This window comes from Sapajus apella, unplaced genomic scaffold (genome assembly GCF_009761245.1).
Source record: "Sapajus apella isolate SASKATOON/1434 unplaced genomic scaffold, GSC_monkey_1.0 scaffold40, whole genome shotgun sequence".
Taxonomy (NCBI): domain Eukaryota; kingdom Metazoa; phylum Chordata; class Mammalia; order Primates; family Cebidae; genus Sapajus; species Sapajus apella.
This window is the reverse complement of record NW_022436980.1, coordinates 20,058,199-20,074,752: the sequence shown is the minus strand read 5'-3', so window position 1 is coordinate 20,074,752 and position 16,554 is coordinate 20,058,199. Positions and strand designations below refer to the sequence as shown.

The 16,554-nt window shown below is 44.1% G+C and overlaps 1 protein-coding gene across 2 annotated transcripts in view; it reads left to right on the top strand.

Moving 5' to 3' along the window:
- The window catches only part of NIT2 (nitrilase family member 2), a 22,318-nt gene extending 6,519 nt beyond the window's left edge, over positions 1-15,799 (top strand). For both annotated transcript variants that reach the window (XM_032299338.1, XM_032299337.1), the window contains exons 4-10: positions 450-538; positions 6,483-6,576; positions 7,070-7,144; positions 9,721-9,799; positions 12,909-13,007; positions 15,210-15,265; positions 15,614-15,799. In XM_032299338.1, coding sequence (XP_032155229.1) covers positions 450-538; positions 6,483-6,576; positions 7,070-7,144; positions 9,721-9,799; positions 12,909-13,007; positions 15,210-15,265; positions 15,614-15,705 — 584 coding nt within the window. In that variant the 3' untranslated portion in view covers positions 15,706-15,799. The remainder of the gene's footprint in view (positions 1-449; positions 539-6,482; positions 6,577-7,069; positions 7,145-9,720; positions 9,800-12,908; positions 13,008-15,209; positions 15,266-15,613) is intronic.
- Positions 15,800-16,554: the final 755 nt, after the last annotated feature.

Genomic DNA, 16,554 nt, shown 5'->3' with positions numbered 1-16,554 from the left:
CCCAGCTAATTTTTTGTATTTTTAGTAGAGACGGGGTTTCACCGTGTTGACCAGGATGGTCTCGATCTCTTGACCTCGTGATCCACCCGCCTCGGCCTCCCAAAGTGCTGGGATTACAGGCTTGAGCCACCGCGCCCGGCCAGTTTGGTTAGTTTTTAAACCTGTCTTTGGCATCTGACCTAATCATATCCCATCTACCCTCTGGAGTTTATCTCTGAAAGATCATATTGAGGAAGGAAAAAAAAAACATGATTAAATAACCCATAGAAGGGAATACTTATTCTGTATTATAGGGTGAGGTGTTGCCTTATTCTAAAAACAAAATGAATAAATCAACTGTAAAAATGGGTTCTTTATTTTTGGACCCAAGTTATCAGGCATATATCCCTTTCTCACAAAAGAATTGCTCTATTCTTTTTCTTATGGTATGTTTCTTCTCTCAATGAAAGGCTCTATCCCTGAAGAGGATGCTGGGAAATTATATAACACCTGTACTGTGTTTGGGCCTGATGGAACTTTACTAGCAAAGTACAGAAAGGTAAGTAGGAAGTGTGGCAGAATTTATTATCTTCAAGCCAGCAATGATGTGTGGGGAAAAAAAAAAAGAATTTGCTATGAAGTCCCCTAGTCCATCTCATTGTATCGTACATGCATTAGGGTTTTGACTGATTGGCACAGGTGGTTATTCTTGGCCATTTGCATTGTTATGTAAATTTTAGACTTAACCTGTCAATTTCTGCAAAGGAACAACCTATAGGATTTTTTATTAGTATTTCATTGAATATATAGAGAACACTTTGGGAAGAGTTGCCATCTTTCTGGTGTTAAATGCATATACATGGCCAGGCATGGTGGCCCATGCCTGCAATCCCAGGCCAAGGCGGTTGGATCACCTGATGTCAGGGGTTCACGACCTCCCTGGCCAACATGGTGAAACCCTGCCTCTACTAAAATACAAAATTAGCTGGGTGTGGTGGCGCACACCTACAGTCCCAGCTACTTAGGAGTCCGAGACAGGAGAATCGCTTGGACCTGGGGGCTGAAGGCTGCAGTGAGCCGAGATCGCAACACTGCACTCCACCCTGGGCAAGACAGAGCGAGACTCTCTCTCAAAAAAAAAGAAAAATGCATATACAGCTAGTATCATTAAGTCTTCTTGATGAATTGACCCTTTTATCATTATGAAATATCTCTTTTTTTTCTTGTAATACCTTTTGTCTTGACATCTGCTTTGTCTCGGCTCACTATAGCCACTTCAGGCTTCTTTTGCCTACTGTTTGCTGATACATGGTTTTTCCACTTATTTGTTCTCAAGCTATGTGCGTTTTTATATTTTAAATGGATCTCTTATCAACAGCATATAATTGTATCTTAATTTTTTCTTTATTCTGACAATCTTTTAATTGAAGTGTTTAGTCCATTTATATTTAATGTATTTATTGATATGATTGAATTTAGGGATACAGACATTTTATTTTTTTCCCCTTTGTTCCTCTTTCCTGTATTATTTTGGATTAATTGAATATTTTTTAGAGTTCTGTTTGAATTTATCCATTGGCTTTTTAGTTATGCCTCTTTGCTTTTTTTTTCCTCCCAGTTGTTGCCCTGGGAATTATAATATGCATCCTTAACTTTTTACAGGCTACTTAAGAGTTAATATTATATCATTTCATGTGAAATTTAATAACTTTATAATGAGGCGGACTCGGTGGCTCACAGCTGTAATCCCAGCACTTTGGGAGGCCGTGGCGGGTAGATCATGAGATCAGGAGTTTGAGACCATCCTGGCTAACATGATGAAACCCTGTCTCTACTAAAAATACAAAAAATTAGCCAGGCATGCTGGCAAATGCCTGTAGTCCCAGCTACTCGGGAGGCCGAGGCAGGAGAATTGCTTGAACCTGGGAGTTAGAGGTTGCAGTGAGCTGAGATCACTTCACTCCGGATGACAGAGTGATACTCTGTCTCAAAAAAAAAAAAAAAAAAGAAACTTACAATGGTATAGGGCCATTTTTCTACCCCATCTCCCCCGCCCTCATTCTTTATGTTATAGTTGTTATTTGTATTCCATGTATATATATTATAAATTCCACAAAAGAATAATACTTGATTTAAGTAGTCATATGTATTCTAAAGAAATTAAGAAAAAAATCTTTATGCTTACCCAAATATTTATCATTTGTGGTGTTTTTCTTTCCTTCCCGAAGATCCTTCTTCTATCTGATATATCTTCCTTCAGACCAACGGCTCTCCTTTAGCATTTTTGTACTGAGGATCTGTTAGCTAGGAATTCTGTTAGTTTTTGTTTATGAATATCTTTACATTGCTTTCATTCTTGAAAGATATTTTTGCTGGAATAGAATTTTGGATTGACAGTTTTCTTTTTTTTCCCACTAGTAGCTATTATCTAGCCTTTTTTCTTCTTCCCTGATGAGAAGTGAGTAGTAATTTGTATTGTTCCATTGAATATAGTTTGTTGTTTTTCTCTTCCTCTTTCCAAGATGTTTTTAAAATCTTTAGTTTGTAGTATTTTGACTTTGATGTGCCTAGATGTGGTTTTGTCTTTGTCTTACTTGTTACTTCTCGGACCTGTAAATTTAAATCTTTCAACGTATTTGGGAAATTTCTTGACACTCTTTTGTTAAATATTTTACTATCCCTTTTTCTTTTTCTTTTTTTTTTTTTTTTTTTTTTTTTTTTTTTGAGACAGAGTTTCGCTCTTGTTAACCCAGGCTGGAGTGCAATGGCGCAATCTCGGCTCACTGCAACCTCCGCCTCCTGGGTTCAGGCAATTCTCCTGCCTCAGCCTCCTGAGTAGCTGGGATTACAGGCACACGCCACCATGCCCAGCTAATTTTTTGTATTTTTAGTAGAGACGGGGTTTCACCATGTTGACCAGGATGGTCTCGATCTCTTGACCTCGTGATCCACCCGCCTCGGCCTCCCACAGTGCTGGGATTACAGGCTTGAGCCACCGCGCCCGGCCTATCCCTTTTTCTTAATGGAACTCCATTATACGTATGTTATATTTTTAAATATTTTTCCAAGGTCACCAGGCTCTGTTTTTCTGCTTTTGTTCTTCCAATACTTTTTCTTTCTCTTCTACAGACTAGATAATTTCTGTTGATCTTTCAGACTTATTTACTGTTTCTTCTGTCTTCTTCAATTTCCTATAAGCTAACCCAGTGAATATTTTAAAATTCAGTTATTAAAATTTTCAGTTCTAAAATACCCTTTCCTTCTTTTTTATAGTTTTTATTACTCTATGATATTTTCTCTCTGTTCATTAAGAGAATATTTTTCTTGACACTCTTGAGCTTAGTTTCTATAGCTGCTTTAAAGTCTGATAATTATCACATCTCTGTGCCACAGAATGAGACTATAAGGCCTTTAAAAGGCCTTTAATGTCAATAAACTCATGTCCAAACCAAAAACAAAATGTAACATCTGGGTCAAGGCAGGATCTGTGTTCATTTGATTACCCTTTCTTTGGAGTTTGGGTCACATTTCTGTTTCTTTGAGTATCTACTAATTTAGGATTATATCTTGGATTATATGTTGTAGAGATTCAAGATTTTATTATAGTCTTCCAAAAAGTGTTGAATATTTTGTTTTAACTGGTGGTTAACTTGGCTGCACTCAAACACCAAACTCTTATTTTCTTTGTAATGTGGGCAGCAACTTGAGCTGCTCTGTTCTATCTGGTTGTTCTGCCCCACTTCTGTTTAACTCGGTGATCAGCCAGAGATTTAGAAAGATTTTAAATGTAGAATTTAGAATCTTGCTCTCTGCTTTCCCCATTTCAGGATTTCCCCCCATGGTTTCTAGCTCTGGTTCTTCAAGCCAGTGTGATGATTGGTAATTTTCACCACCACTTACCACAACTGGGACCTTGCTTCAGAGTAACAGCTGTTAAATAGCAGCTGTACCTGCTTCCACCTGTTTGTGTTCTTCTCTTCAGGCTCTGCCTGCCGGTTTTTTTTTGGTCATTCTTCAGTGCTTTAAGTAGTCATACCTTTTATTTTGTCCAGAGTTCATAGTTAAGCAGAAGAAAGCTGGTCTGATAGGAGCTACTGTGCACACGCAGGAAGAACAGCCAACATTGGGCTAAGAACCCAACTCTTTGAAGTGTATCTTTTTAGTGTTAAGTTTTCCAGTCCATGAATGTGAAATATATCCTGACATTTATTACGCTTTCTTTAATTTCTCTCAATTTCTTTTCATAGTTTTTCGGGTATAATTTTGTGTAACATTTGTGAGATTTATTCCTCATTGGTGATTTTAGATGCTCTTTCATTTTCTGTTTCTTTTTTTGTTTGTTTGTTTTGAGATGGAGTCTTGCTCTGTTGCTCAGGCTGGAGTGCAGTGGTTCGATCTTGGCTTACGGCGGCCTCCACCTCCCGGGTTCAAGCCATTCTCTTGTCTCAGCACCTCGAGTGGCTGGGATTACAGGCATGTGCCACCACGCCTGGCTACTTTTTGTATCTTTAGTAGAGACGGGGTTTACCATGTTGGCCAGGCTGGTCTTGAACTCCTGACCTTAGGTAATCTGCCTGCCTTGGCCTCCTTAAGTGCTGGGATTACAGGCGTGAGCCACTGTGCCTGGCCCATTTTCTGTTTCTTGCTGATATGTAGAAATACAGCAAGTTTTCAAAATATTGACTTTGTGGTGAGGCACAGTGGCTTATGCCTGTAATCCCAGAACTTTTCAAGGAAGAGGCAGGCAGATTGCTTGAGTTCAGGAGTTGGAGACCAGCGTAGGTAACATGGCAAAACTCCTCTACAAAAAATACAAAAGAAATTAGCTGGGCGTGGTGGTGTGTACCTGTAGTCCTAGCTGTTCAGGAGGCTGAGGTGGGAGGATTGCTCGAGCCTGGGAGGTCAAGGCTGCAGTGAGCCGATCCATCGCACCACTGCACTCTAGCCTGGGTGACAGAGCAAGACTTTGTCTCAAAAAAAAAAAGTTTTTTTAAACGAAAAAAAACCTGTAACAACCTTACCAAACTCACTCATTAATTCTAATAATTTATCTGTAGAATTTTTTTTATAGTTTCTAGGTCTATAATCATCTGAGAATAAGGACATTTCATTTTTTCTTTTCAGTTGTTATACTTTTTACTTCTTTTTTTTTTTTTTTTTTTTTTTGGAGACTGAGTTTCGCTCTTGTTACCCAGGCTGGAGTGCCATGGCGCGATCTCGGCTCACCGCAACCTCCACCTCCTGGGTTCAAGCAATTCTCCTGCCTCAGCTTCCTGAGTAACTGCGACTACAGGCACACGCCACCATGCCCAGCTAATTTTTTGTAGTTTTAGTAGAGACGGGGTTTCACCATGTTGACCAGGATGGTCTCGATCTCTTGACCTCGTGATCCACCCGCCTCGGCCTCCCAAAGTGCTGGGATTACAGGCTTGAGCCACCACGCCTGGCTACTTCTTTTCTTTCTTGCTGTGTTTAGGATCTCTGGTACCTATACCAAGCAGGTATCCTTGTCTTGTTCCCAATCTCAGAGGGACAGTTTTCAGTATTTCCTCATTAAGTATGAAGCGGGTTGTTTAGGTGTTTTGCAGATAATCTTTATCAGATTAATAAAGTTCCCTTCCTAGAAGTTTATCTTTTGTTTTTAAATCGGGAATGGCTGTAGAAGTTTACCTAATGCTCATACATCTTTTGAGATGATCATGTGATTTTTCTTCTTTATTTTGTTAATTTAGTAAATTACACTGATTGACTTTCTAATCTTAAACAATGTTTGGTTTCCTTGAATAAATCCAGTTTGGAAGTGATGCATTATTTTTTTTGCTGAATTTGGTTTGCAAAATTTTTACCTATTTTTAAATGCCCACCCACTTTCCACCTCTCCTGAGAAGTCTTTTTTTTTTTTTTGCGATGAAGTCTTTCTGTGTCACCCAGGCTTCAGTGCAGTGGCGTGATCTGAGCTCACTGTAACCTTTACCTCCTGGGTTCAAGCAACTCTCCTGCCTCAGCCTCCTGAGTAGCCGGGACTATAGGCTTGTACAACCACGCCTAGTTAATCTTTTTTTTGTATTTTTAGTAGAGGTGATGTTTTACCACTTTGGCAAGTCTGGTCTCGAACCCCTGACCTCCTTGGCATCCCAAAATGCTGGGATTACAGGTGTAAACCACCACATCCAGCCTGATTCTACGAAGTCTTTATTTAGTATTTGTATTTTTAAAAAGCAACACATTAGTTACCTCCCATGAGAAACCTGGACGTTGATTTGCATATCACATAGAAAGTAGGGGCTATAAAATGTACAGCATCATTTTTCCGGTTTCCTTTGGTAGAATTCATTTTGGTCAGGTGTCAGCCAGCTTGTGGGGTGGGTTATGGGCAGTTTAGGGCTGCTGTTTGTATAGCTGATCTTACAGCACTTTCCACATCCGCCCAGGGAAAGATAGTGTCATTACTGCCATGAACCCTGCTGGAAAAGAGGTAACCAGATCCATTATTTGTGATGCAGATCCATCTGTTTGACATTGATGTTCCTGGGAAAATTACATTTCAAGAATCTAAAACACTGAGTCCGGGTGATAGTTTCTCCACATTTGATACTCGTATGTACCAGATAAGTTTGCCTCCTTAGCAATCTCATTAGAAGACAATCAGGTATTTATTTCTTTTTTTGTCTCTCTCCAGTTTCTTCACATAACCTAACTGAAAGACCGTGAGAAAGGCAGAGAATCCTCAGAGATCTGGAAAGTTTGGGCTTAGTTGAGAACTAAGGATTTGACAGAAGTTTGCCCCTTTATTTGATTGTAGCTTCCTGTTATGGCTTCCAGTTTTTATTTATTAGGCCACGGTTGGGTACCTCCCACCTAGAAAATAAGCATTCAGTTAGAATGAATTTAATCTTTACACTGCTGATGCAAATGATGTCTTCATGAGACGAAATCTAGGAATGAACTTACAAATTGTCTCTTTCCTCAGGTCCCGTGTTAATTTATCCCTGTCAGTGTTTTGTGATCATTAAGTCATGGAGGATTTCCCCTGCCACACCATGCTGTAGGAAGTTAACTTTTCATTTGTGCATTTTCTGTTTGGAAACAGCGTACTGCAGAGTGGGTCTGGGCATCTGCTATGACATGCGGTTTGCAGAGCTTGCACAGATCTACACGCAGAGAGGTGAGGCAATGCAACAGTTGCGTTACATGGGTGCTTGGAGGCTTGGTTCTAGGCTGGTCTGTGTGGGATCCTTAGTCAAGAAAAGCTGGGAGAACGCTCTCAATCTCTCCATCTCCAGCCTTTTCACCCCCTTGAGGCTTCCTAGACTTTTGCTGCATATAGATGACAGGGTTTTTCAGAGGTTGTAACTGAACACATCATGTAGCTAAGGTAGGAGCTGTGCTCTTAAAGGTCTGCCCTTACCCTTGAGTCCTTCTTGTTACTGTGTTTGGAGAGTCACTTGAAGCCCAGCAGAAATGAGGTGGATTTTACCACTCCGTACTCCTAGACATTGGGTAGAGTAGAATTGTAGTCTGTGATATTTTGGTCCAGACGAGGAGAAATGTGCTAGTATCTGGGAAGAGCCAGTTCAAAAGATGTGGGTTCTAGTCCCAACTCTTCCCTTTAATTGGCACAGTACTTTGCTTAAGTGATTTAATCTCTAGAGCAGTATAGTTCTCAGTTTAGTCACAGGAGTAGTATGAGGATTAAGAAGAGAGAACCTGTAAAGCCCCTTGTATGGTACTCAGCACATACCAGCATCCTTACTAGACTGCTCGAAGATGCTTCCAAATAGACTGTCACTTAACAAAGTGAAGTTGGTAGAAATGGTTTGACTGCCCACCCAGAAGGTGGGGGTGCATGGGCTCTGGGGTCAAGATTTAGGGCAACTACCCTGCCCCTAATCTTTGTTGAAAAGAATTACAAAACATGGCCGTTGGCCATGTGGAGCCGACATATGGAGCTGAGAAAAACGTGTTTGTTTGTTTTGTTTTGTTTTGTTTTGTTGGAGACGGAGTTTAGCTCTTGTTGCCCAGGCTGGAGTGCAGTGGCTCAGTCTTGACTCACTGCGATCTCCACCTCCCAGGTTCAAGCAATTCTCCTGCCTCAGCCTCTGGAGTAGCTGGGATTACAGGTGCCCACCACCATGCCCACCTAAATTTTGTATTTTTAGTAGTTATGGGGTTTCACCGTGTTGGCCAGACTGGTCTCGAACTCCTGACCTCAGGTAATCTACCCGCCTCAGTCTCCCAAAGTGCTGGGATTACAGGCGTAAGCCACTGCACCCAGCCAGAGCTGAGAGAAATTTTAATAACAGTTCTCTATCTTATTTTTGTTTGTTTTGAGGCAGGGTCTCATTGCCACCCAGGCTAGAGTGCAGGTATGATCATGGCTCACTGAAGCCTTGATCTCCTGGGCTCAAGTGATCCTCCCACGTCAGCCTCCCAAGTAGCTGGGACTCCAGGCACGTGCCACCACACCTGGCTAGTTTTTAATGTTTTGTAGAGATGGGGTCTCTGTATGTTGCCCAGGCTTTCTGTACTTTTTTGAGTGAAGTTGATGCCAGTGGGGTAGGGAGGTCCCCAACAGGAGTGGGGCCCTGGCCCAGCACGTGTCCATGCCGTCAACACTATACCATTGCAAGGAGGAATTCAGGATAAGTCAGCAAATAGCGGAAGTATGGAGATTCATCACAAAGTGAAAAGTGCACAGTCCAGAAGGGGCAGTGTGTGTGTGCTTAAGGAGTCGTGCACAAGGAGGTTTGGGCCATCTACTTTTATGGGCTTTTTTTTTTTTTTTTGAGACAGAGTCTCCATCTGTCGCCTATGCTGGATGCAGTGGTGCGATCTTGGCTCACTGCAAACTCCCCTTCCTGGATTCAAGCAGTTCTGCCTCAGGATCCCTAGTAACTGGGATTATAGGCACCCACCGCCACGCCCAGCTATTTTTTGTATTTTTAGTAGAGACAGGGTTTCATCATATTGGCCAGGTTGGTCTCGAACTCCTAACCTCAGGTGATCTACCTGCCTCAGCCTCCCAAAGCGCTGGGATTACAGGCCACCATGCCCGGCCACCTTTATGGGTTTTTTTAAAGGGGTGAAATATTCATGACGCTTCCTAGAAAAAGGTGGAGATTTCTCGGAATTGTGGTGTCACTCATTTTTTCACCAAATATGGGTGTCCCAGAAATTATAATGGTGCTGGTGGGTGTGTGATTTAGTATGTTAATGAGCTTCTAATGAGGATAAGGAGGTCCTAGGTGAAACCTAGGTCAAATCCAGCACCGCAGTGGATCCAGCTGGAATTAGCCCTGGTTTCTCAGGGTCTTATGCCCTAGCTTATGCAGCTATTTCAACACTTTCCTTTTGCTAGTCCTAAGAAAACTGCTGTCTGGAATTTTCTGTCCTCTTGCGAACATCCGGTATTAGTTCTGTCTCAAAGTCACATGTCATTTTGGTCATCAATACTATTTTTCTTGCGTGTCCTTATATGTGTGACTTATATAAAGGAATTGAGAGCCGTATTTTAATTGCTGCTGGCACTGTCTGACTTGGCTGACGTCGTTTTATGTTTGGGAAAGTTTGAGTTCAGTCCCTGCTAGATAAGGAGCAGTGGGGAGGACCGGTGGTGGTGGGTGCTAGATGAGGAGCAGTGGGGAGGACCGGTGGTGGTGGGTGCTAGATAAGGAGCAGTAGGGAGGGCTGGTGGTAGTAGGTGCTCACTGCACCCACTGTTATGGCTTTTCTCTCCCCAAGGCTGCCAGCTGTTGGTATATCCAGGAGCTTTCAATCTGACCACTGGACCAGCCCATTGGGAGTTGCTTCAGCGATGCAGGTAAGAAAGAAACCATATATTCAAGCCTCTCAGTATGTCCTCTTCGTGGAATGATTTCTGGTTGGGTGGAGGTACCAGCCTTCCTGATGTGGATTCTGCCCTGACTCAGGATGCCCTGGTATCCAAATGCAGTTGGAAAGCAATGAGGCTATGAGGAGGACTTCTACCGCTGGGCACTTTCTCCTCAGGAGCCACAGCGCCAACCTCATTAGATTTTGGAAACTGTACTTTGTGTTTTTTTCTAAGAGACGGGGTCTTACTGTTGCCCAGGCTGGAGTGCAGTGGCATAATCATAACTCATTACAGCCTTGAAATCCTGGGCTCAAGTGATCCTCCTCCCTCAACCTCCTGAGTGGGTGGGACTGCAAGCATGTGGCACCATGCCTGGCTAATTTTTTGATTTTAGAAGAGATAGAGCCTCACTTTATTGACCAAGCTGGTCTCAATCTCCTGACCTCAAGTGATCTTCCCGCCTCAGCCTCTCAAAGTGCTGGGATTGCAGGCATGAGCCCTAAGCCCCGCTGAAACTGTGGTTTTTGCATTTTCAATATTCAGTGTGTCAGGGGTAGTGATTTCATTTTTCTGTGATTAGATGTGGATTGATCCCTCTTAAGTTAGTTCCAGCAACTTTGACAGAGAAACTGAGAACCACAGGCTTATGTCTTCAGAGCCCCAGAAGCCAATGAAAAGGCAGGGGTCATTTTAGCTTGACCTAGGAAGAGATTTGTGGTCTGTACCCAGCTGATTCTGTGCTTATTCACATTAGGATCCTTATCCAACCCCATCCTTCACACCGTCCTACTAGTCCTGGGGGTACTGCACCAAGAAACTCATGAACAGCTCTTGTTCTTCTAACCTGTAACTCCAGGGCTTTGCACAAGCATCTTTGGCAGGTCACAGGTGCCTTTCCTCAGTCTTCCAAGGCTGAGGGGTGGTGAAGGGCAAATAGCATAGGTGGACATAAGATGGAAGGGGAAATGAGTGTGACTGTGTGCATATGCATGTGACTGTGTGTGTGTGTGTCTGTCTGTCTATAAATTGCTCTACAGTCCATGAAATGCTGGTCTGAGACGATGGTTTTCTTTAGAATTTTTAAAAATTGAAGTAATACAAAAAAGTGTACTAATTTTAAGCATATAGGTCGGTGAATTTTTCACCTGCCACCAAGATGAACATACAGAACATTTCCAGCCCTTGAAGATGCTCCCTTTTTTGCCCCTTTCTAGTCAATCCTCCTCTCTCTGCCTAGAGGTGCCACTATTCTCACTTCTAGAGATGGTGGTAATTTTTTTTTTTTTTTTTTTTTTTGAGACGGAGTTTCGCTCTTGTTACCCAGGCTGGAGTGCAATGGCGCGATCTCGGCTCACCGCAACCTCCGCCTCCTGGGTTCAGGCAATTCTCCTGCCTCAGCCTCCTGAGTAGCTGGGATTACAGGCACACGCCACCATGCCCAGCTAATTTTTTGTATTTTTAGTAGAGACAGGGTTTCACCATGTTGACCAGGATGGTCTCGATCTCTTGACCTCGTGATCCACCCGCCTCTGCCTCCCAAAGTGCTGGGATTACAGGCTTGAGCCACCGCGCCCGGCCTATGGTGGTAATTTTTAATGGAAGGGAAAGTTTTGGCTGGTTGCATGGTGGAAGATGGGAGTCGGGGTGTAAGATGCCATGAGTATTAATGAATGTACAATTTTGTCAAAAGTAAGAAAAGTTTCTGGGATACTGAGATGACCCAGCATGGGTCTGTTAAATCCAGAGGGCTCCCAGGTGAGGTGGTTTGGTGTACCTGGACTGCGAGCTGCAGTTCTTGTCTTACTTGAGATGGTGGGACTGCCGCCGTGGGCATGGGAGCACCACAGGGCCCTGCAGGTGTATTGCTTTGCAAGGCCGCTCCAGTCTCTCCAGCCACCTTGACTTGCATTGACCAGAGACACTTTTGTCTTCTATTAGCTTAGGGCAGGGTTTCTCCACAGCTGCACTGTTGACATTTAAGTCTGTTATTTTATTTATTTATTTATTTATTTATTTATTTATTTGAGATGGAGTCTGTCACCCAGGCTGGAGTGCATTGGCACAACCTTGGATCGCTGCAGCCTCCACCTCTTGGGTTTAATTCTCTGGCCTTAGCCTCCCAAACAGCTGGGACTGCAGGCCTGTGCTACCATGCCTGGCTAATTTTTTTTTTTTTTTTTTTTTGAGACAAAGTCTTGCTCTGTACCCCAGCGCCAGGCTGGAGTGCAGTGATGAGATCTTGGCTCACTGCAACCTCTGCCTCTTGGGTTCAAGCAATTCTCCTGCCTCAGCCTCCCGAGTAGCTGGGACTACAGACACGTGCCACCAAGCCCAGCTAATTTTTGTATTTTAGTAGAGACGGGGTTTCACCATGTTGGCCAGGCTGGTCTCGATCTCTTGACCTCATGATTCACCCACCTCAGCCTCACAAAGTGCTGGGATTAGAGGCATGAGCCACTGGGCCCGGCCTTTTTTTATGTGATGAGTCTAGCTTCGTCACCCAGGCTGGAGTGCAGTGGCACAGTCTCAGCTCACTGCAACCTCCACCTCCCGGGTTCAAGCGTTTCTCCTGCCTCAGCCTCCTGAGTAGCTGGGATTACAAGTGCACTACCATGGCCAGCTAATTTTTGTATTTTTAGTAGAGACGGGGTTTCACCTTGTTGGTTAGGCTGGTCTCGAACTCCTGACCTTGTGATCTGCCCACCTTGGCCTACCAAAGTGCTGGGATTGCAGGCGTGAGCCACCGCGCCCAGCCCTAGGTCTGTAATTCTTTGTGTGGGGCTGTCCCGTGCATGGTAGGATGTTTCGCAGCATCCCTGGCCTCCACCTACTTGATATCAGTAGCATCTCCTTAGTGGCGATAGGAAAATCTCCAGACATTGTCAGATTTGGTGGGCAACACTGCTCATTGTTGAGAACCCCTGGCTTATGCAGTAAGGTAATTTTTTAAAGAAAAGGTTCCGTGGCTCTGGCTTTCTTCTACATCTGAGTTGGCCTGAACTGTCCTATTTTTTAAAAGAAGGATCTATCTACTAGGGTTAGAAAAATGTCAGATTTATAATGTAGGATTTACCTCTTTCCTGTCTGTTGACTACAGAGCTGTTGATAATCAGGTGTATGTGGCCACAGCCTCACCTGCCCGGGATGACGAAGCCTCCTATGTTGCCTGGGGACACAGCACCGTGGTGAACCCTTGGTGAGTGAGGCCCAGTCGGAGCTTGAGAGGTGGCTCGTCGGCAGATGAGTTTTCTGGTTCCTGAGCAGCCGGGGCCCACCGCTCACTCCCATTTCCCCACATATCCTGCTAGCCTTCTGCCTCTCTGTGAGAGAAGCTTCCACTGAAAACCATGTGGGAAAGGAATCACCCTGTGCTCCTGATCAAGGGCTTGGCCTTAGCCCTCTTCTGAGTTTCTTGTGACCTTCATTGTCAGTCAGATGGGATCACATGGGTCAACAAGGCAGCAGTCATGGGCAGCCAGTAGCAAGAGACACCAAATTACTTACCTTTTGGCTAAAATTTAAGCTGGCTGACTAGTCCTTGGATAGGAATGATTTACAGGGCGAGAACTTTGCTCCCAGCATAATGATCAGAGGAGCAGTCAGGATGGGTTCAATAAGTAAAACTGTGACCCTCTCCCCTACAAAAGGGCAAAGCATTTTATTACTCAGTGGGCCAGAACATAAGCCTGCCCAGACGCAAGTATAGTCACACGCTCACATACATTCCTTACCGTCTGCATTTGTATAGTTTACATTGTGCTTTCACACACGTGGTCTCAGCTTGAACTCTCAGGAACTTGCTCTTATTAAGCACAGTTTATAGATGATAGAATTACAGACACAGAGCGGCTAGCACTGGTGTTTAAATCCAGGATGTTTGCCTTCAGAACCTGGATGTGTTCCACACTAGTTCTCTGTATGAAAGCACACACACACTGGTGTGTGTGTCTACGTTTTAGGATAAATATACCAGTAACAAGACTGAGAAGAGTTAAATATTACTGTGGGGTTCCTGAGGGCTCAGAGCTCGATGTGTGTGGTGGGGAGGACCTGGAAGATATGACTAGTGTGAGACTCCAGTTGGCCTCCTGCACATGAGGCTTGGGGGCATTGAAGGACTTAAGTTGACTTGAAAATTTTCTTGAACGTGCATCAAGTTCCACTGTCCAGAGATCTTTAAATGCCAGGGCAAATTGGGAAGAATCAGAAAAGAATTCAGTTACTTGTTATAAATGGTGGTGCTTGTAGCTCATTTGTGCCAAAAGTCTGTGGCTATCTGGTAAATAGAATCAGTTGTTACGTTAGATTATTTTGGAGAAGCTTCTAGATAAGGGTTTGAACCCTTGCTCTGGGCCAAGAGACTAAGCACTGGAGATAGTTTCTTTTTTTTTTCTTTTTTTTTTTTTTTTTTGAGTTGGAATTTCACTCTGTCGCCCAGGCTGGAATGCAGTGGTGTGATCTTGGCTCACTGCAACCTCTGCCTCCCGGGCTTGAACCATTCTTCTCCCTCAACCTCTTAGTAGCTGGGATTACAGGTGGGCAGCACCACACCCAGCTAATTGTATTTTTAGTACTGATGGGGTTTCGCTTTGTTGGCCAGGCTAGTCTCAAACTCCTGACCTCCAGTGATCCACTCACCTTGGCCTCCCAAAGTGCTGGGATTACAGGCGTGAGCCAGTGCACCCTGCCTGGAGATAGTTTTACAGGTCAGCCTTGTCCTGGACTTATAATGGAATGTGGCTGTTCCCTGGTGCAGGGCTCTTGCCACTGTGAGTTACCCTCCATCCCCCTGCACCACACACATCGAGTTCAACCTCCAGCCCCCAGAGGTTGAACTCTTTCCTTCAAATATGAAACTGAAGCCCATTAACATAGGGTTCCAGGCATCACAGCCACCAGAGCGGAGACCCTAGCAGATCAGGGGCCCTGCCTGGGCCCAGCTTCATCAGCCTCGGGTAGGGTAGCAGCTCAGGCAGGTATGAATTTCAGAGCAGGTCCAGACTACCCTTGTTAAGGGATCCCACTGAAATGCACTCATGAGGGCATGAGATGGAGCTTCCTGTTGGTCGTAGATAGCTCTGTTCCCAGATCTTTATAATCATCAGATAACCACCATTTCCTAGTGGTTTGCAGTTTATGAACATGATCCACATGTTTAGCACTAAGCCCTCACAGAGCTGTTATTTCCACTTTATAGATTAGGAAATGGAGATTTGAAATAACTTTCCACAAGGTCACAGAGCTGTTTAAATGCTAGAACAGAAATCTGTACCACTACCTTCTTGTTTTAAATCTCAGACTTGTCCCTTTGGCCTGTGAGGTGGGGAGGAAGAAACAGAGATCTTGAATATCCCCAGACACCAGTGAGTCCACTCATTCTCTCCTGCTTCTTTTTCAGGGGGGAGGTCCTAGCCAAAGCGGGCACAGAAGAAACAATTGTGTATTCAGACATAGGTAAGATGTTCCCAAGCAGGGTTAGGACTCTGATGTCCCCATTGTTCTGTGGCCAGACTCCATAGCTGGGAAGTCCCTGTCATTCAGAGGGGTTCCTTTATGTCCCTCCTCATTTATCTCTGAGGATATTCTCAGGTCTGGTTCTCTGGTCAGGCTCTGGGGAGTATATCAGCTTGAGTTTTCTTGGTTTGGTTTGAAATGATGCCAGGCTATCTGTCCATCTAGGCAAGACCTGTGTTACTAAGTTACTTACTAAGACTCTAGTGGTTTATACAGTCTGGGGATGAAATCCCCTTTGTTAGTGAGGAGTTGCAAATTATTAATAGTGCCCTTTCCTGTTTTTTGCAGACCTGAAGAAGCTGGGTGAAATACGCCAGCAAATCCCCATTTTTAGACAGAAGCGATCAGACCTGTATGCAGTGGAGATGAAAAAGCCCTAAAGTTTCTGTTTGTAATGTGTCACAGAACAGGAAGATATGATTCTGCAACATAATCAACTCCCTATTAAATTCTTTAATGAATATTTTTTTTTTTAATTCAGCCTTGTCCTTTCCAGGTTCTCTATTGAGATGAGAAAGCCTCATCACGCTGACGTTTTCCACATCACATTCAATAGTTAAAAAGGGGCCGGGCGCGGTGGCTCACGCCTGTAATCCCAGCACTTTGGGAGGCCGAGGCGGGTGGATCACGAGGTCAAGAGATCGAGACCATCCTGGTCAACATGGTGAAACCCCGTCTCTACTAAAACTACAAAAAGTCAGCTGGGCATGGTGGCGCGTGCCTGTAATCCCAGCTACTCAGGAGGCTGAGGCAGGAGAATTGCCTGAACCCAGGAGGCAGAGGTTGCGGTGAGCCGAGATCACGCTATTGCACTCCAGCCTGGGTAACAAGAGCGAAACTCCGTCTCAAAAAAAAAAAAAAGGATGCAGCCTGGAGCTGGAGAGCAGAAAGCTGGGCTGGTTCTGAAGCTTCTTCTGTACTTAAGTTGCCTCCAAGCAGTTTGTGAAAGTATCAGATCTTGGTATCCTGGTGATTGATTCACCTAATATTTGTGTCATGAACCTCTTATCCCATTGCTGGAGTTGGAATCTCCATCACCTAGAAAACATGGTCTGGTGCTATGCTTTTCTAAGCAGTACCTTGAAGTTCCATTTTGGGTTCCTGAGTAGCTATAGGACGCAAGGTAACAGTTCTTGGTGTTTGCCAGAGAAGGCAGCAACCCCACCCCTCCTACCAGCCTTCGGGCTCTTCAAATTTAAGAAGGAGCTACTCATTCAACCCCAGGCCCT